This window comes from Miniopterus natalensis, chromosome 8 (assembly GCF_054644295.1).
Source record: "Miniopterus natalensis isolate mMinNat1 chromosome 8, mMinNat1.hap1, whole genome shotgun sequence".
In the NCBI taxonomy this organism is placed as follows: Eukaryota; Metazoa; Chordata; class Mammalia; order Chiroptera; family Miniopteridae; genus Miniopterus; species Miniopterus natalensis.
The window spans coordinates 23,621,642-23,642,640 of record NC_142088.1 but is presented as its reverse complement, the minus strand read 5'-3'; the positions used below and the strand labels follow the sequence as shown (position 1 = coordinate 23,642,640).

Here is a 20,999-nt window from a genome sequence, read left to right as displayed (position 1 = left end):
AAAAAACAAGCACTTCAGCTGTGAATTTGGTCACTAGAGTACTGATCATATCTGGTAGACACAAGGCAGGAACCTGTGACCTGGCCTTGGTTTCAGAGCCGTTCTGCAGGGAAGAGGAATTATAGTTTTGCATTTACTTTTGCTTGTGCCTAAATTTTAAGAACATGGGAAACAAATGATCCTGTAGACATAGAGCCCTAAGAGTTCATATCCCTCCTGGCGACGCTGCAGTCAGGCCGTGGCAGTGGGGAGGGAAGGGTACAGCCATCTGAGGGCAGTTTGTAGTCAGAGGTTATGTTTCAGGGGCCACCTCCGTCACCGCCTAAGTGCATGACCATGACCTCTGAAGGCTTAGTTTCTCATCTACAGAATGAAGATAGTGGGCAACCATACAGGCTATGGAGGAATCTAAGGAGAACACTGATCTATTTGTATTTATTTTGTAGCACTTACTGTGTGTGAAGCACTTTTAATCACTTTACAAATGTGAACTCATTTTATCATTACCACCTTATGAAGTAGTTAACTAGTATTACTCTGATTTTACTGATGAGGAAACGAAGGCACGGAGGGGCTGAGTAACTTGCTCAAATCCCAAAACTAGTAAGAGGCCAAGTTGGGATTTAAAGTTGGTAAATTGTGTAATTACTTATTTTCTATCATGTAAGATAAGAAAGAATCTAAATAGTAGAAAATAGGCAGTGTTTCCTCTTTGCCATCTCTTAAGGGCCAAGGTACTATGGTTACCGACAGAGGCGCCTTAAGTAAAACAGATGCTATAGGGACTTCCCGGCTGACCTTGCCCACGGGTCCTTAGCGAGATAGGGACCGAGAGGCCTCGCCTACAGAGAAACACCACCTAAGAACATGTTGAACTTAACATGTTAGTTTTTAAAACATCAAACCTGAAAACAAGTGACATATATAGGACTCACTTGCCGGCAGGTGGAACCCAGCAGGTGAGAAAGACTTCTCCGTTCTGCCCCCCAATAGTTATCCCCACCCCCATGCTCCTCCCACTAGCGTTTCTCTGGTAGAGACTGAACATTCACCATGAGAACATCATTCTATCAGGTGAGAGCATGACCCCTAACAAAATATATATACTGGTAGGACATTATTCATTTAGTGCAAAATGAGCCAGCAGGTACTTGGAGTCAGGTCCAGAACCAGGACCAGGTTTTAGAAGGGGCAGGGGAAAGAGCGAGCCCCAGGGTGTAGGGCTCGGAATGTTTGCTGATGGATTGATACGCCTGTACTGGTGTGACGGGAGGACTGGAAGCCCTTAGCCAAGACCACGTTCAGAAACTGACCTTTGGAATGGTGACTACAGTCCCAGCCTGTACTGTCTCAGCTCCTGGGGCAATCGATGTAAAGGTTTCAGATTCGGTCTTAAAACTGTGGCTTTCTCAAGATAAGAAGAACTGGGCAATCACTAACAAGCCTGAAGACAAAAGCACTGGGCAGTTTTACAAAAAGGAAGCCAGCAGTTTCCTTGAAGGTGAGTCCCTCTAAGCTGCAGGTGCCTCAGCCACCAGCTGGTTACTCAGCCACACCCAGGCTCCTGCCACCTATCCAGGTTTCTGACCCTGTCTGCGTCACTTTTGAGATGACTTACTGGTTACAGTAAATGCAAGTTGATAAAGGTGTCCAGCTGGGGAACAGGGCTTATTTGCCTTTTGAGAAAGCCAGTAGTCGGGCCGTGCACTGGAAACCCTGATTTGGAACACCAGGAAACCTTAAAAAGTGAGTTGAGATTGATTTTGTTGGGAAACCTTAGGAGGCTCAGTAATGGTTGGGGAAGAGGCACTCGAAGGGTTGGCTGCCGTGAAATCTCTTCTGCTGGGTGCTGGGGCTCTGCCTCTTTCCCTAGTATTTCTTTCATCATGTGAATTAGTACATCATATACTGTTTGTATTCAGCCAGTGCCAGTGACATTTCAAGGAAGTGGGAAGAACCCGACCCTCTCTGCTACTTTGAGAAAATCATTAAATGTTTACTAGGAGAGTTCTGGCTTAGTGAATTAGGAATGTTTTGAGTTTGTTGGAATAGAGGTTTTTGAAACCAGAATAGGCTCTGAAGAGATGATGGCTTCCCCCAGCATGTGTTTATTCTATAACAAATGAGCCACCTTCCCCAGAGTTGGCTCTGAACGTATAGCTTTTGTTTGCCAGGTTTTCTTAGGATTGCTCTTTGTCAGTTCAGAGATATATTGCAGAACCACAATGCAGGTTTTCTTTGGAGATGAATATGCAGTGTTTTCCTTAAAAAAGATGCAACAAAACATTTTTTAAAGCATACACCCCACACACACACCTCCCCTACTGTGAGCCTGCCTCTAACCCTCAGCTGTACCTGGTCTCTGCGATGATGAGACTTGCAAGTTGGGCAGATCACGGCCCCAGTGTTGCTTTGCCCAGAACCTTGAGCCAGGTCAATTTCAACTCTAATTTCCTCAGTCTTTTTCTGTGTTTTGTGTACATATCTGTCTCCATCCAATGAGATAAGCTCCTTTGGGGGCAAGAGCTTTGGAGCCAGGGGGGTCCAGTTCAGCTTCAGCTCAGCATCTTACCATCTGTGTGACTTGAGTAAGTACTTAGCTATCTGTGTTTCCATTTCTTTTTCTATAAAATGAGGATAATGTACTTCATAGGATTATAGGAAAATTAAATGAGTTAATACATAGAAAGTGCTTAGAGAAATGCCTGGTTTACAGTAAGGGTTTAATAAGTGTTATTTTGTAACCATTGCCAGAATTCCCCAGAGAGTCTGACACATGGTAGGTGTTCAGTAACTGTATGTCAAATAATAAGAAAAAAATTGCCCTTTCTATAGGAATTGCCCACAGCTAGTTGGAGAGCTGGGGGAAGGAAAGGGAAAGCACAATATTCCTTTTCCAACATTTGGGGAGTTTGTGGTGAGATACAGGGAGAACTGTGCTTGGTCTTTGGTCTGAACCCCCTGGGAATTGGGGATTTGCTAAGCGGGCTGTGGGGGATGAAGGCTAGGATCTGCCAGGAGAGAGCCTATTGTGTGCCTGCAGCCGGTGGAATTGGTTCTTCTGAACCTCATAGCGCTGGCCACTTCACCTTTCCCAAGACGTCTCTAAGGATGGACATGTTTTAAAGATTTGAGCTGACATCATAGCATCTTAAAAGAACTGAGCATAATTGAATTGCTGATACAAGTGGGTACTTGCACCAGGCCCGGGTCACCCACATCTCTATGGAAACACATGTTTGCTTGAAAGCCCAGCCATCAGAAGCAAGAGTCAGCGTCGAGTCACTTAAGGGGGGGGGGGGGGGCACTTATTTATATTCTCAAACCGTCAGAGACCTATGAAATGAAATAATTTCAAATTAAATAGAAAAATCATGCCATAGCTGAATGCTAGTCTAGCCTGCCACGCGCCCTCCCCTCTGCTTGTGGTGCCTGAGATCCACGGCATTTATTTCAGCTGTCCTTTGCTCTTTTGCTCCCATTTGCATTCTGCTGCTGTGGAGAGCTGGTTTGTCACTTTATGCAAAAATGGTTAATCTTCATTCATACGCATTTGCCAGGACTAAAATGGAAAATCCAAAGCGGGCTGCGGGCAGAGTGCTCTGTGCCGCTCGGCCTCTCTGTGTGCAGCACATGCAAGGGCGTACAATTCCAACCACTCTGCCTCCGACAGGAGCACTTAGAGCTGTTGAGTGAAGACTTTCTCCCATAAAGGTCTGAAACCCACATCAGCACATCTTGCCCTAGATGTGCTCAAGTGATATTCTTAGTGATTGGGAGCTTTTATCTGCCTCTGGAAGCAGGCCTTTTCAAACAAGTATTGACTGTTAATGACCTGTTTAAATAAAACATTCAATTTTCTTTCTTCCCCCCACAAAGGACTTAGTAGGCAGTGACATTTCTAAACCAAAGGCTAACCCTGCTTTTCTAAAGAGGCAGAGCCAGGGCTTTTAAATGTGAAATTTTTGTCTGACATTTGCCCTTAAAATGCTTTTCAGCGAGGTTGTTCTAACGGTGGGTTTGGTACCTTGAAAGTGTCTTTGAATAAATATGCAACCTTGAGATACTTTCCCCGCTCCATACTAAACAAAAAAGTCTATAATGTCTTTATATGAAAATCATATTTCAGTCATCATTCTGTGTTTCATTGTTTATGTGTCCTCATTCCTAATAATTAAAGCAGCTTCCCTCTAAGGAACAGGAACTTTTATTAAACTGGGGAAATTAAAGCACAGAAGAGAGAGCGAAAAGCACTTGGAATATGAGACCTCAGAACATACAGGACCAGATAAGGGCCAGCACAGGGGGTGAGGGAGAGGGAAGAGGGCACAGCACGAGAGACAGAGATTAGGCGATGGAAAAGTTGGGGAGCAGGACACCTACATACTGCTAAATTTAGACAAAGTCCCAGTTTTATAGAAGACCACTTTCTCTTTTCAGCTGGCATGCAAGTGCCCATGACCGTGCTAGGTGACTAGACACTCGGTCCTGGGCCAGTGTAAAGGTGATTGGACAGATGTCAACGTCAGGGACAGCCAGGCCTGAAGAGAATTTGTGTGAGTTTATGTCAGCCAGACTGACGGTAATTGCCGAGAAGCAAAATCTCCAGGGATTGAAAAAATGCTCCCTCCAGAGAATGGCAGTTTTACAGTTTACTGTATACATTAGAATTAAGGGAGGAGACATAAGGAGGGAGAGTTACATGAAATCTGTTGGTGGCAGATTAGGGAGGTGGGAGAAAGCAAAGGGTGGAATTCTCCAAAACTGGATATCGAGTAAACCCGAGGTAGGGTGGTGAAGGCCAGTGGTGGGGAGTGGGTGCGGGGTGGAAGGGGTTAATGAGGGAAAAGGGGACATCTGTAATATTTTCAACAATAAAGATAAATGTAAAAAAAAAAAAAGTAAACTGGAGAGACACACACTTCTTTTACACTGGTGAGTACAGAATAGTTAACAATTAACATTTACAGCTCATATGGATGGTATTTGAGAACACTGTAACAATGAGTCACAAGCTCTGGGTGCAGCAGATGTGCCCTGAAGGGTCTGGAAAGGGGGCTTACTCAGACATTCCAAAGGCGATGTTATCTTAGGTGGATAGGCTCACTTAATGTAAAGATTGACTTTTGTCAAGGAAGCTACAGGCCTAGGACCTGACTACCCACCGTGACCTGCTTTTAGTTGGGAATTTTTATGTTCAGACCATCCTATGTGGTTATTTTTGGTTTCTGAGTTTGTAAGGCTCACCATGCAGGCCTCCCCTGAGCTTGTCAGGTTTAGTATGTGGCCCCTTTTTCGGCCACGCAGAGAAATAGCCTAGTACATTGGAGACAACATCCACACCTTTTATTAAGTTGAATTTTTAGCTTCCTGCTACCCTAGTTGCTAAGCCTCACTCCCAGGGCCCTTACAGACTTGTAACACCTGAAAGCTGGAAAGGACCACAGAGGTCATGTACTGTGAAGGGCAGAGAACAGGCCACTCCAAAATATGACTGTAGGAGGTCAGGACATGCTACCCAAAATATGCCATTTTGATATATGGATTGTGAGCTAAAGGCACTTGAAAAGCAGAAAATGCAGGGAGAAGCTTTCTCTGAACTCCCCTTATCATCCTAAAGACAGATCTTGCAAAAGGAACTCAGTTGTCATAAATCCCCTCCCCGGGAGTTTCACCAAGCAAGGAAGATTGACTCTTGTCACAGGAAAGGAGAAAGAAGTTGACATCACACCCAGACACACTTCTTTATGAGCCTCCTACCTCCCATCTAAGGGCCCATTCATCTTTCCTAAAAATCACGTACTCTCCCCTAAGGGCCTGACCCCCCTTTTCCCTATTAAGATGGTATTTCATCCTGAGTTCTAAGCCATCTCGGGGAGCTCCTCATTTTTCCTGGGTATCTTTCATGCATATGTAAGGTATACATGTTAATAACATTGTTTGGGGGTTTTCTTGTTCATCGGTCTTTTGTTACAGGGCTCTCAGCTAAGAACTTAGAAGGGTAAAGGGAAAGTACTTTTCCTCCCCTACAACTCCAGCTTTTTATCCTGCTGGAGACCTGAGGCCCTCCTGCTCTACTGTGACAATCTGATACCTGCACTCAGATGTCCCGTCAGCATGAACGGCGTCCCGCACAGGCAGATGTGCGTCCTTTCCGCTCTTTGCTTACCCCTTGTCTCCCACTCGCTCAGAAGGCCGCTCTGCGAAGGGCCGTGAAGGCCGCGGAGAATTAATCTCTGCTCCTGCGCCTTTCCCCAGAGGTAACAGCAGGATGTAAGGTGTGTAAAATGCAGATGTCTCGGGAGACGTCTGTTCCTGGGTTAGGAAGTGGCCCTCGGGGCGGCCCTTGGACGCTGCTTTGACCGGGAGGCCTTTTGCTGCTTCTGCAGTCACATCGGTCCTGCCGCTGGCTTCCCGATTCTCCCTCTGAGGCAGCCAGGGGGAAACGCCTCGGGGCCTGTGGGATCGCAGCACTGTCTGGGCTGTCCCGGAGTCAGATACATAGACGCCTTAATTACTTTAATTAGAAAGAAGAAGCAGTTAGACATTAGACCCTGAAATGTCCTGGAGCCCCGGGGCAGCATGTGGAGCGAAGGAAATGATTTGTTGGCGGAGGGCCCACTAAATGCAGCTTTTTACACTCTCAGCTGAGGTAGGAAGCCACAGAAAAACAGTCCTGTCTTTATAGCAGGTGTGTTCCTGCCATTCCTGGGTGAGGTTAGTGGTTTTGCTCTGCTGCGTGTGTGCCCTGCATACATACACAAGGCATACATCACATGCCTGCCCGGACTGAGAAGGCAGGGTGCCCGGGGTGCCCGGGATCGGTTTAATCCTCCTCGCAGAGTTCTTACTGCGGTTCATGTACACTGAGACCCGTGACTTGTTTATGATGGTTTTGAGGTGCTATAGGCACACTGACTGGGGCTCCAGAATCAGCCCACCTGGGTTTGAGTCTTGGCCCTGCCATTGACTGTGGGACGCTGAGTTAGCTGTTGAATCTCTGTGCCTCAGCTTTCACATATATAAAATGAGGATAATCATAATTTCTACTTTATATGGGATGTGAGGGTTCAATGAAAGAATTTGTGTCAAGCATTTAGCAGAGTGCCTGGCACATTTTAAGTGCTCCATAAGTGTGCCAATTGCTGTCATTTTAAATCTTTATTTTAAAAAGTTTTCATATGTATTTCCTCTGGTTTTATAATCCAGTTCAAGAAAAGTGATGTAATACCTGAGAAAAGGAAAGTGAATCTAAGAGCAGTAATAGGTTTCAGAGAAATAAAAGTGAAACTTTATTACTATCTGCACAATAAAACATGAGGAAAAATAGTAATCAGGAAGTCAGAAAGCAATTTGGCATTTCAATACATTGTTTTAACTTTAAATGATTGCGTGAGAAATATAAATTTATATACATTTCTAAGCTGTTAATCAGATTGTCATGTATATTAAACTTCAGTGCATTGTATTCATTAGAAATGCCAAAACAAACATATTTGCCAGAATTTGTACTATTCAGTTTTATTTCTTATAAAGAATATTTATCTTTGTCATAGACTAATAGATTTTCTGACTGGCATTAGTGCATATTAAGTAAGATCTTTGCATAATGAGCAGCTCAGTTTGCATAACTTTGCGCTTGAAGTGATTGGTGGTAACCATGCTGTGGTTTATTAATTTTCCACTGTAGAAGTGTATAGATGATATATTGGTGATAAATGGTGACATTCTTTTCTTTGCAATTGATGCTTTTTCTAATAAGTTTTTGACTATGGAATATATACATATCTAGAAAGAAGTAAGAGATTAATCTGTTATTTCATAAATAAAATTTCAGTCAACAATTTTCTTGGTCTTTATTTTTCTCTAGGATATATATACACATAACTTAGATGACAGCTATATATGTGTGTAATGTTGTTACTGAAAAATAAAGTATAATTTAGAGGAAAAATATTTCAGATAATACCTAAGCTACTGAAACATTGCATCAGCATCAGGACTTGTATTTCTAGTTATCTTAATTTCATATTGATTTTTTTATATGCCTGGAACATGTGTCGTGGATTAGAACAGTTAGGCCTCAGTAACTGGTTGGTTCTTAGAACAGTCTTAAGTGATAATAGGAATTAGAAACCAAGTTCTTTCCCAAGAAGTCATAAGTCCCTATACTTTTCTTGTGGATCTACAGCTCTTATGATTGAGCTTTGTTAGGAAGTGGGCATCAGTCATGTCCAGAAGTGACACACTGTCATGTGTGGTGACCTAACATGATGGGAGGGAAATAGGAATTCTGTTGGCCCCAAAAATCTGTCCTCACAGGCTTCTCTGGTTAACCCAGGGGTCTTTGACTATTAGGTCTGGGGTTTCAGGATGCTGAACTTTGGGCTTGTCAGTTGGGAAGAAGTGACACTATGTTTCCTAGAAGCAAAGTTCTTTAACTGTCTAAATTAAACAATTAAAATTCAGATTGCATTGATCTGACTGTCCTGATATAGTTCATAGCAGACAACAGAATCCCCCAAGAGTAGGGGCCCAGCACAGGTTCACTGTCGCAGGGGAGAGGCTCAGGAAAGGTAACGAGCACTCAGCGCTATGCCGGTGTGAGGTTTCCTTTTGAATATTCTCGAGGAGCTTCGGACACTCAGCCAGCGCCTTCTGCACCCTGAAGATCAACCTCTCCTGTTCCATAGTTTCCCTAGAATTATAGGTAAGACCCAATTTAATTATCTAGTCACTTAAATTCCTAATTCTTTAAGGCAAGCCCAGTTTATGTTCTGTTTGCATTAAAATCCTTCATCGAGTGTCTGTAGCTGGAGCTGATTTCCCAGTCCTCTGTTATCCACCAGCCAGCAGGAGGCCTCACAGTGCAGAGGGGCTGGGAAAGCACCTGGAAGGGGCCTGGAGAAGCCGCCCTCCACGCAGGAGAAGAAACTTTGAGAGAACAAAATGAGCAAAGAACATCTTCCTGTAATTTTTTTATCTTATCTTCCCTGTAATATCCTCATTCCACCCTCATGGCCAGCATTTTCCTCCACACAAAAAATAATGTTGTAATTAATCTTACTGGCATCACTACCAAAGGAAGAGCTTTCCTTGAGTCAGACTTTGAGATTAAATAGAAAGGGAATTGCCAAGGAAATACATCTATTCCTATGAATACTATATATATATATATATATATATATATATATATATATATATATATACACACACACACACACACACACATTTTTGCCCTAGGAGTATAACTCACCATTGAGCATTGCCACGTCCTCAGGTCTCAGAACTTGTTTGCCCTCGGTGGAGGTCCTCCTTGGTTCCTCTGTGGATTAGAACACTCTAGCTTTAGGAAATGCTGCACACTCAAGTCCTAGACATCAAAGCAAAAACAAACAACACTTCTCTCAGATTTCACAGATCTATAATGGCAAGGTTAGATGTGTCCAGAAGACTTAGCTGGTCTAGTCTAATGAAAGGAATTGTGGCTCATGTCCATCCTAACAAGTAGCACCAAATCCAGCTGTCACCTTCGATCCTTTATAGTCCATAGGTATAACCCATATCTCTCTCCTTCCCTCCCTTCCTCCTTGCATCCCTCTGTCCCTTCCTACCCCATCTTTATTCTCTGTCACACACACACACACACACACTATCATACACAGAAAAACACCCAAAATATGAAGTGTGTACACGATGCCAAAACGTCCATGTGAATAAGAAAATCAGCCATCCAGATGTCTTCAAATAGCATGACTGTAGACCATCCTGTAGGCGTTGTGATGACTGATCAGAGGTTTCACTTTTCATGTATGGCTTGTAAACAGAAACACCTGGTTATTTGTCCTCGTGCCTTGCATTTCATCTCTGTTCGCTGGTACAGATAATCAGAAAATAATCCTGCTGTCCTTTACTAGCGACTCTCAGGGGCAGGAATAAATGAGAATGAAATTCAGTTATTGCTTGCCAGCTAGTATTATTTACTTTCTCCCATATGTCAAGTCAGAGGATATAAAATGTATCATTTGGAAGTTATTTACCTGGGAGGTGTGTTTAATGGGATGGGCGCTCTCAGCAGAGCACATGGGAAGGAGCGGCCTTAGGGGGGACCAAGGATGCAGGTCTCTCCTGCTACTGTGACTGCATACATGTGTCTGTCAGTGGCTCTGTCATTTGGAAAATTATAAAAAGAGAATCTTACTATAGTTGGTAACATATAACAGTGTATCTGTGAGGATTCCTATTTGAGTGGTACTGGAGTTAAGATCACGTATTTCCAAGCTTTCATCCTAAAATCAATAAAAGGTAATGGATCTGAATTTATAGTGTACTAGATCTAGGTTTAAAAGAAAATGATGGAGCCCTGGCTTGTGTGGCTCAGTTGGCCGGAGCATTGTCCTGGGCACCAAAAGGTCAAGGTTTGATCCCCTGTCCAGGGCACATGCCCAGGTTGCAGGTTGGTCCCCGGATCAGGGGCGTGTGAGAGAGTGAGAGGCAACTGACTGACGTTTCTCTCTCTCTCTCTTCCTCCTTCCCCCTTCCTTTCTCCAAAATCAATAAACATGTCCTCGGGTGAGGATTTAAAAAGAAAGAAAATGATGGGGAGAAATCCAAGAATTTTTGCAAGTTATCCCTAAAACGTATCAATACTAGATACACTCATTGTAGCAAAAGTCAGAAAGAATCTAGGAAGGTATTTCAGTGGATCTTGATTGACAAAAAGCATTAAACATGCAAATAGGGAGTATATTGATATCTTGGCCTGTCTAGCTGCTAATCTGAACCAATATGTTAGCTCATTTTAAGTCATTTATATTCTATTTCAAAAAGAGATTGAAACTATTAAAGACTTAAGATCTGGCTTCTATAGTAACGGTGAAAGATTTAGAGCACATGAGAAGAAAGAAAAACACCACAGCTTGATGTTAAGAATACACATCTCAGAAGGGGCCACTTCACAAAGAAGATTGGACACCAAAGGCAGAAAACTAAGAACTTAGGGAAACAGAAGGATTATGGACAGTCGTAAGGGTCCGTTTGAAACTTGAGATCAGGACTTTATGGTCATTTAAAAATATGGTAAAGGTACGGATGTTCATGATATGTTGGTAAGTGAGGAAGCAAGTTTTAAATCTATATACAGTGTTTCTTCTATTTAAATTCTGGAGTCGTTGTTCCAGTGCATGATATAGTTAAATACATGTAGGAAAGGCTCAATAAATATTTGTTATTTTAACTGGAGGCTGATAAAAGCTTTGGGACAGTAAGGACTGTAAGGGCGGTGCTTGGTTAATATAGGTACACTTTTCCTCCTCTCGCTGCTTTGGCCACCTTTCTCTTGCATAATAAGAAGAGGCGCAGTTTGGGTGCACACCCATCTGTCTTTGTCATTTTTCACGTCAATACGGTATGAATAAAATATTGTACGTTGTCTTCTAGAGTTATTGTAACATGCTTTTAGAACATATAAAAGACAAGTGTATTTTTACATTCCAAAATGGTATTTATGATTATGTCAGAGTGAAATTGTTTACTAGGTTGGAAGAGAGCATAAAAATAACACATTGGGAAATCAATTTTAAAACTTTAAAGCTAATCTTTTTCCCCACTTTTTTACAGGGCTTCTTCCACTAGAAACAAGATGGCTGAACTCAATACTCACGTGAATGTCAAGGAGAAGGTAAGATAAAGTTGCAGAAACTCCAGCCTGGATGATGTAATCTCTGGCTGGTAAAACTTCCATTTCAGTGGAAGAAGGGGAAAGTGGTTTGGGGTGGCTATATAGTAAGTTTGGCACCCTAGGAAACCAGCAGAATCATAAGTAGCATTTACGGAATTTTTGATAAGCATATTAATTCATTTTCTCATTTAAGCTTGACCATAACCTCATAAAGTTAATACTGTTGTTTTTCTCATTTTACAGAGGAGGGAATGAATGAGACACAGAGAAATAATTTGTCTAAAAGCACATAGATAGTAAGCGACAGAGCTGAGATTTGAACCCAGGCAGTGCCGCTCTACAGTCCATACCCTTAAACATCTGGTTGCATCTAAGAGCTGGAGTATTATGCTGCATCTTCAGAAATGGCCTCACATAGAGCTATCCAGAGCCTCACCCTGTGGCCGTGCTGTGTAGCCTTTAAAGTTTTTCAACAATGAGAGATCATGACTCTGAAAATCCCCCCTTCTCGTTTGTTGAAGGTTGATTGCATTTCAGAGTCCTGCCAACTCTTGTCCTCTGTGAACTGTCCCCCACTTAGGGTCACAAGTCACAATCCCTCACTTGCCCTGTTAGCTCTTAATGATCATAAACCATAGGCCATATGAGACCATGGAGATAAATTTGTCCAACCCATTCATCGGGACGGAGGCCCTAGAAGAGATTTGCCCCTGTCATACAGCGGAGTGGGACAGCCGGGACCAAAACTCTCTCCGCCTTCCACGTGGCCACTTCCCACCTCCACTCGTCTGTAAACTGCTTAAGGGCAGGAATTTGTCTTTCATCCCTTTGTATCCCCATAGCACCTAAAACACACAGTGAAGGATGAGAGAAGTAACATTTGTGGAGTTCTTACTATTCTTTCTTTCATTTAGCCAAGATGCATGAGACCCCTACTTTGTGCCAAACACCATTCTAGGTGCTGGGGATATGGCCCTGAACATGGAGATGAGGTCCCTGCTCCCATGGAGCTCGCTTAGGGAGGGAAATGGGGAATAAACTCACGAACATTTAGATGAACACAGTCGTTTCAGATAGTGGTAACTACCATTAGGAAAGTAGGGTGGCAAGGGGAGTGGCATCCTTAGATGGCGTTGGTCAGGGCAGCGCTCTTGGAGGAGGTGATATTTGAGCTCACATAAAGAACAGGAAAGAAACGCCACGCAAAGATCTGAGGGCAGAGCATCCCAGATAGAAAAGCGAGAGCAGATGGCCGGGTGGACTAAGCTGAATGTGTTTGAAGAGCCAGAGGGTGGTGTGGCCACAGCATGGCAGGCAGAAGGGATGGTGATACAGATGAGATGAGAGACTGAGGCAGGACCCAGTGCTGGTAGAATATCAGCTCTTCATCTGTGTTCCTGGACCTCTAATGGATCCATGGGTAGAATCCGGGGTTTCATGAACTTGAATGGGGAAAAATACATTTTCATTTTTGCCAACACCTAAATGAAATTTAGCCTTTCCTTCAATCATGAGTGTAGGCAAAGGAAAACAATACCCACGGTGGCAGCAGGAGTACCTGTGACTTTCACAACTGGAAATCACAGGTATCTTCATATCCAATTAATAGGTATCTGGTCTCCTGAATATTGTTTGTTCATCACTATTTCAGAATCACTTAGTTATAGAACCTACACTTTACTGTGTTATTTGATGTTGATAGAGAAGCACATATATTATCGTAGCACAGATTTGTTTTTTCATTAATATTTTAACTTTATTTCAGCAGGAGTGGTTTCCTTTGTAATAAGATATACTTTATTTCATGAATTTTAAGACATGATTCTTAGAAGGACCCCACAGGCTTTACCAGGGTTTAGAACCTGAGACACAGCCATGAAGGCCTTTATTCAAAGGGCAAAAGTAGCTGTTGAAAGGTTTGAAGAAGCATGACTTGGAGTGATATTTTTAAGAAACTCACCCTGGCTCTGTCAGCTGCTATGCTACATGTTTTTTAAATCTTCATATTAAATGGTTTTCCTGTTTGATGAGGACACAGTTGCTGAGGGTAAAGTCAGAGTCAGAACTAACTTGTCACCCCAAATGTCTCTGGACATGGTAAACACCAACTTCCACCAACATATAATTTCTTGGAGTTTTATTTGTTACCTCAAAAATGGATGCTCATTTTTTAATCCATTATATTCCACAATATACTCCATGTATTATTTTAGTACAAAACTGTTTTTACTTATTGACCATTGAGCACACAAGAGCAGAAAGATGTGCCCCTTTTATGTCACGGCTTCATATTCTCCCTGACCCACAGTTCCATGCTCAGGGGAGATGGTGTTTTCCCCAGTTTGAGAAACTGGGCCCAGCACCACAGTGCTGACCAGAGATTGGCCCCTTCTCAAATGTCTGGTCATAGATGGATTGAGCAGTTCTAAAGTTGGGCTGTGCGGAGGCAAAGCACTTTAAACAATCAGAGTCTTAGCAGTTGATTCCCTGCAAAGTATAACTATCAGACAGACCAGCGTAGTAGTCTCAGCAGTCAAAGACAGAGTGTCTTGTTCAAAAGAGAGGTGGCATCAAGCCAGTGAGGGAAGATGGGTCATCTGTCAGCGCACACCACCAAGGTTCAGTGTACACGCTCCACGCGCTGGCATTAGGTGCCCCATTATCTCCCCGTCATGGTCAGTGTCACTTACGCATATGAAGATTAACAGTAGGTGGTGTTTCTGCTACCCCACGTCAGCAACTTATCAAAATACTGGCATTATTTTGAAGGTGGGTGATATTTAAGTTGTAAATATTATCAATCCACATGACAATGGAAGTGGAGCTCCTCTAACTCAATTAGCAAATTCCATCTTCCTATGTCAAAAGGTTAATAGATTTCTCAACTCAATAAGATAAATCATAATAAACAACTGAAAATTCTGATCATTTATAATTTTACCTTGATTTATTTCAGTGCATTTATTTCCTTTAGTTATTAGCTTTTATGGCCTTTTTGTGATTAGTTTGTTTCTCAATCTGTCACACAGAGCAATGGCATTTTAGTTCTGAAAATTAAGAATAATATCAACTGTTATGTCTTAAATTATAAAGTATAAGCTTCAGAAATCTAAGAACAGATCTGTGTAGTGTTCTTATACAATATCTAGTCAAGCACTATGGGAAATTAAATACTCAATAAAAGCCTTGCAATGAAATGAACTCATCAGTTATCTCTAGTAGCTCCACTATTGGATGAATTGAAAAGGAGTAGGTGCTTTGATGAGGAAATAATTTCTGTCCTCAGGCAGCTTTTAATTCAAAGGAGGAGCTAATAACTTAAGGTTTAATATCCAAGACAGCTGAAATTTACGATTGATATTCTGTGACTTTTATTTTAAAATATCTTTATATTATTGGATTACAACTGCAAGGATTTAAATTGGAAATATTGGAGCCCAAGTTCAGTCTCCTTAGTATGACATGTGTGATCAATCTCCTGCATGATCCGACCCCATCCACGTTACACGTTTATCTTGTCACCTCTCCACACGCCCCCTGCAGCAGCCATCCTGACCTTGAAGGCTTCTGCCTCCAGGACTTTGCAAAGGCAGTTTTCTCTGTCTCATGGATCCAATCCTCACTTGCTTTCCTTTCATGAACCTTTCAGATATCTCTTCTCCTTCTTCTGCGCCACCTGAATTATTTGTACTTCTGTTCTTTTTGCTTCAGGGGGGTTTTCTGCATTCTGTGTGCAGACAACACTCTTTGAGTTGTGATGGTTAGTTGTCTGTCTCCTCAGGTAAGATTATGTGCTCCTGGGGGCCATGGACTGGCCCTTTCACCTAGGTGACCCCCAATTAGAATCAGATGAATGGATAACGAATGAGTGGGCATGCCTGCTTGAATAGTTAACTTCTTCAGAGACTACATTTCCCACTCACGATATTTGCAAAATCTCAAACCTTCTTGAAAACTGAAATATAGGTTAATGGCAGTGTCATCTCATTTTAGTACTCTCTTTGCTATTAAATAAAGCAAGTTTTAAATTGCTTCTAGAAACAGGAACTAGGGTTACTTAGGTGATTCTGCCATAAAGTGGCATGTTTATGAGATACTTATCAAATACAGGTGGTTTCAGATAGGTTCCCGATAACAAGTGATGTCTTTTGGTGTGTAACTAGGCATATTCCACTATGACAAAAAACATTAAAGGGAAGGGAGGGAGGGAGGGAGGGAGGGAGGGAGGGAGGGAGGGAAGGAAGGAAGGAAGGAAGGAAGGAAGGAAGGAAGGAAGGAAGGAAGGAAGGAAGGAAGGAAGGAAGGAAGGAAGGAAGGAAGGAAGGAAGCCTCATGTCTCGTTTTGTTAATGGGAGATCTTATATTTAGGGCATACTCACTTCTACAGCTCCATTCTAAATTACATATTTTTAAAGAAATTCAGTATTAGGAAATCATAGCAGAGTGAAGGATAGGACTCAGTAGTGACTATTTCATTATTTCTCATATAAAACACTAGGGTACCAAGCCAAATTGATTTATAAAATGTTACATGTAATTTTCAACTGAATAAGAAAGGATTATTACAACTAGCATAGACAAAATAAAAATTTTAGTTAGATATTTTCATGCGTTATTATAAGTCATTTTAAATAGAACACAATTCAGCAATAAAGTTTGGTGATGGAAAGTGAAGGGATCCTTGTGTGTAAAATGGGGTTAATATTCCTGAGTGTCCAGCTATGAACTGAGAACTGATCCCTAAATCACCTTAGAGAATGCAGTACACTTGGGAAGTAAGCTCTAGGGAGGTAAAGTCGTGGGAAAAGTATGGAGTTTGGAGACAGAAGCAGAGATTATTTGCTCCCCAATTACTAGTTGAGCGGCCTGGAGCAAATCACTTTTCTTGTATGGGCCTCAGCTCCCTATTCTATAGATTCGATGTGATAATAATACCTACTCAAAAAAGTCATCAAATGCAGTAATAAATGTGGAGCTGCTTTATGAGCTCTTAATCATATAAACTGCAGGATCTGGGGGAGCTCATCTGTTTATTTTACAATTTAAAAAATAGAAAAGGAGCTCTAGTTAACATTTTTGTTTGGAACTCAGAATATATATTCACATGGAACTGAGATGAGAAAGAAAACAAAATAAAAAGCCCAAATAAGAAAAAGAACATGAAACTGGACTCGACTTTTTCAAACTTTGATAGTTGTGGCTGAGCCTCACTGCAAATAAATAAGACTAGAAAATGTGATGCGGTGGGAATGAGGAATAGCTCAGCCTAGAATATTTGTGCTGAGCTGTACCACTTATTGTGATAGCTTTTAGAGCTGTTAATATTATAGAGGTACGTGGGGTTGTAAATGATAATCATCTTGAGGAGGAATAGAAAAGGGGAGAAGAGCCTCTTGTCCACAGCGGGAACAAAGAGTCATCTCAACATTTCTGCAGATGGCTGAGACAGACTGTGTCCTAGAGTCTGTCCACAACAGGTGAGCATATGTCTCATTTTATTCATTTCCTATAACTGCCTTGATCTATTTATCTGTTTTACAAAATACCAAAATACAGCTGAAGTCTTTCTGTGGGGTGGAGTATGGTCAGAAAAACCCAGCATTTGATTAAAGAGGTTTTAACAGGATCAGAGAAAGTACAGAAGAGACCTGTCATTGTGCAGATTTAAAATATTAACTGCATCTAATAGAGAACTCCTTTCATGGGACTTGGGACAAGTTTTAATGATATGCAGTTTTTTTCAAAGACCAAACTAGGCAAGCTCTGGGGGCACATCTTAATTTCATAAGTTTTTAAGGGTGTTGAAGTCAATTTAGCCCAACCTTTCAGTTCAAACAGCAAGAACACAAAGCCACACACACAGCTTTCAGGTTTCACGACAGACAAGTTCTTGTCACCATTTTCTCGTAGGAAAGGGTCATTAAATTTCCCTTTCAAAAAAAAAAGAGACATTTGATAACAGTTATTGCCTAATGCTTGTGTATAGAACTTGCTGTTATTGTTGCTTGGCAACTAGAAGAGATTTGACAAGGAGTCTAAAGGAACTGAATGAATAAATGGAAATGTCAGCATCAGTTTCAGGGGATAAGAAATTTACTATTGTGGGATTAGCATCACATCACTTGTTCAAAGCTAGACATTTAGAATTCACAGTGTTTCTGTTCTGCTTTTGCCTGCTCTCCTTCCAGCCTTCCATTGCAGCCCCTTCTCCACTGTGGCTGAGAGGTATATATAAGATAGATGATTAATGCTAAAGAATACAAAAATTAAAACCTTTTGGCGGCAGGAAAAATGTTACTTCTGTTGGCAGTCCCTTGGAATTTATGGGTATTTCACCAATATTCTAGTTCTTTCTCATGAGGATCCTTCATATTAAATTATCCAATTTTTGCAGATAAAAATGACAAGACTGCAATGGTTTCTCTTCTTCTGACCTTGAGCACTAAAAATCTGTCTAGATAGATTAAATAGGTAGGTAGATAGCTAAACTGATTGATTCAGCCCTTAAAACTATATTGCCCATATTATTATTATTAAAACCACTCTTTCTCTGTGATTTCTTCACAACTTGATTACAAGCTCCTTATAAGCACAAATGAACTTTTTAATTTGTGTACTTAATAGTTCCTATAATAGTAATATCATAGACTTTATGCCCCCAAATAATTATTAATTGATATTTAGTTAACCGATTGAGCCAAGATTTTATATGGTGAGCCTCAGGCATTAGGACGACAGGAAGAGGCAGTGTTGCGTGCCGTCCTGGTTTGGGACAAGCAGTAGAAGGTCAGTGGGGAAAAGACAGGTTATGTATGAGCGAAGGCACATTTGTGTTCATTTAGGCCCTCCAAGAAACAGCGGCCAAGGTGGGGTCAGATGAGAACCAGGTTTCAGCAGGGGCTGGGGGCAGTGCTTATAAAAGAAAAAACGAGAGGAAGGAAGCATGAGCAGGTAGGGCGAGTCTGCAGACTTCAGGCAGGTCTCACATCTTTGAAAGAAGAGGGCGAAGAAAGGGCGGGTGGGTGGGCAGGCTGGTGGCGGGCCCGGGGCCAGAGCTGCCCGCCGGGGAGGCCTGCATCCCTCGGAAAGGAGCTCACTAGTAGCACCACCACCTCAGTTTGACTGGGAGCATCCTGGGCTGGGGGGAGGGGCGTGGCATGGGTACCAAGGTACTGGTGGACCCACAGGGGTGACAGCTGGGCTGTCAGTCCACTGTGCTTTCTGTAGGGGGAGATTTCCATAGCCAGCACAATATTTAAGGGTATAACAAAATGCTATATTTAGAAAGGAAATTAAAATACCTGTTTGGGAATTAAAACATAAAAAAGAGCATGTGATTTATGTTTATTGAAGAGCATTAATAAAAAGTTTAAGAACCACTGCTCTAAAGTAATTAGTAAATTAAAATACAAACTCTAGGCTTTTCCTTCTCTTAGTGAGCTGAGTCATATTGCCAGTAGTATAGAGAGTCTTCTCATCTAGAGGGCAAATTTAGTTGTCTCATTTTTCTGTAAAGTATATTCTATTTCTAACCATGTTCAAGGAAACAAAGGGGCAAGTTAATTCTACTGTAAAACCCTGTGTTTTGGTACATTGTGTAACCTCTCTGGGCTTCAGTTTCCTTATCTGCCAAAGGAAGGAATTCACGTAGACATAGAGGAACTCCAGAACCCTTCCCACTCTAACGTCTTTCCCACCTCACAGGTGCCTGCCTGCAAGACCACAGAAGGGGACTGGGCCACGGGCAGCCTCAGTCCTGATACAGAGTAGCTGCTTTAGTTTGAATGTAGTACATAACCTCTCTGTACTCAGTTTCTTATAAAAATAAAGGAGTTTGGTTAAACCATCTCTGAGGTCCTTTTACCATTCACTGGTATGGCATTTCTGTTGCTGCCCTGTCTACAGATCCTTCCAAACTCTGCTTTTCAGTCCTCGAAGATAATTATCAATAAAAATGTATTGAAATGGTGACTGGGGATCATTTACATAACTTAAAGTCAGCATCTGTCTTTGATTGTGGTAAGAACATTAACATGAGACTTACTCTCTTTAAGCATATGATAAAGTATTAATTATAAGCACCATATTGTACAGCAGATCTGTAAAACTTAATTATTTTGCATAACTGAAACTTTATACCAGCTTAGCAGCAGTTCCCCACTACTTTTCCCCTCAAGTCCCAGGCAACCGCCATTCTTACTCTCTGCTTCTATGAATTTGACTGTTTTAGATACTTTATATAAGTGGAATCAGGCAGCATTTGTCCTGTGACTGGCTTATTTCACTTAGCACAGTGTCCTCAAGGTTCATCCATGCTGTTGCGTACGACAGGATTTTCTTTTCTCAAGGCTGAATAACGTTCCATTGTATAGATATACAACATTTTCTTTGTTTACTCATCCGATGGACATTTGTTAATTTTTTTTCATTGGCTCGAACTGTAATTTTAGCTATTTTACTAAGGCACAAGCCAGCTTTAACTCTTTTTATTGCCTTTCGAGGGAAAGCAAACGAACAAACTCATAAAATCACTGGGAAAACAAGATCTGGCCAGTTGGATGATAATTTTTACTGGTGTTTAAGCCAGCATGCCTTTTTTCAAAATTGGTAAATCCTATTAAAATTAAAAATGGTATGTGGGTGAACAAATAGATTTCCCCCAAAGAGAGTGTGTTCCTAGTTTTTGCGGTGTTTAAATGGTCCCCTTCCTTCAGGCCACAGTGAAGAAATATCCAAGGTTGATGTAATTGAGAGATTAACTTAGCTCCTTTATTCTGGCATTGACTAAAGGGTAATTAACTCCTTTACTCTTGCATTGATTAAAGGGTATTAGTGACTTACGCTTTCATGGTACTGTTTATCTGAAAAGTTCTGTGAATGAATGAGGGAAAAAATCCCCAGGGAGAGTGGATGTCAATAATTACCTTCCCCCCATCCAAGTAGAAACCTTAAATTCCAGAGAAAAGGAGGCAAGGTTTTTACTGAATAGTCTTAAGTTAGAAGCAGAAGATAAATTAAAACTCTCTTACTTTTCCATTCTGATTAAAATACCAAAAACAAATGTCTTATTAAAATAACATTGCCTTTTTTGTCTTCATTAATAAATTCAAATATGGATTTTACTAGAGAAAATATTTACCTAAGTCCTAAATTTTGTGGGTGTAACAGGCTGGCTGAAAACAGACTTCCAATGGCTCCGGGCCTCACCCTGCCCTAAATTATATGCAGTGAGCTAGTAGTTCTGGGATAATATGAGGAAGAATCCAGCACAATTATGGAAAATATGCAGGTATACACTGAATACGTGCTCGCTAAATGG

General features: G+C 41.6%; 1 protein-coding gene across 4 annotated transcripts in view; it reads left to right on the top strand.

Annotated features, from left to right (window-relative positions):
* SPATS2L (spermatogenesis associated serine rich 2 like) overlaps window positions 1-20,999 on the top strand; it is a 148,118-nt gene that overhangs the window by 62,024 nt on the left and 65,095 nt on the right. For all 4 annotated transcript variants that reach the window (XM_016221378.2, XM_087819682.1, XM_016221466.2 and 1 more), the window contains one exon: window positions 11,620-11,680. In XM_016221378.2, the coding sequence (XP_016076864.1) occupies window positions 11,642-11,680 (39 nt within the window). In that variant the 5' untranslated portion in view covers window positions 11,620-11,641. The remainder of the gene's footprint in view (window positions 1-11,619; window positions 11,681-20,999) is intronic.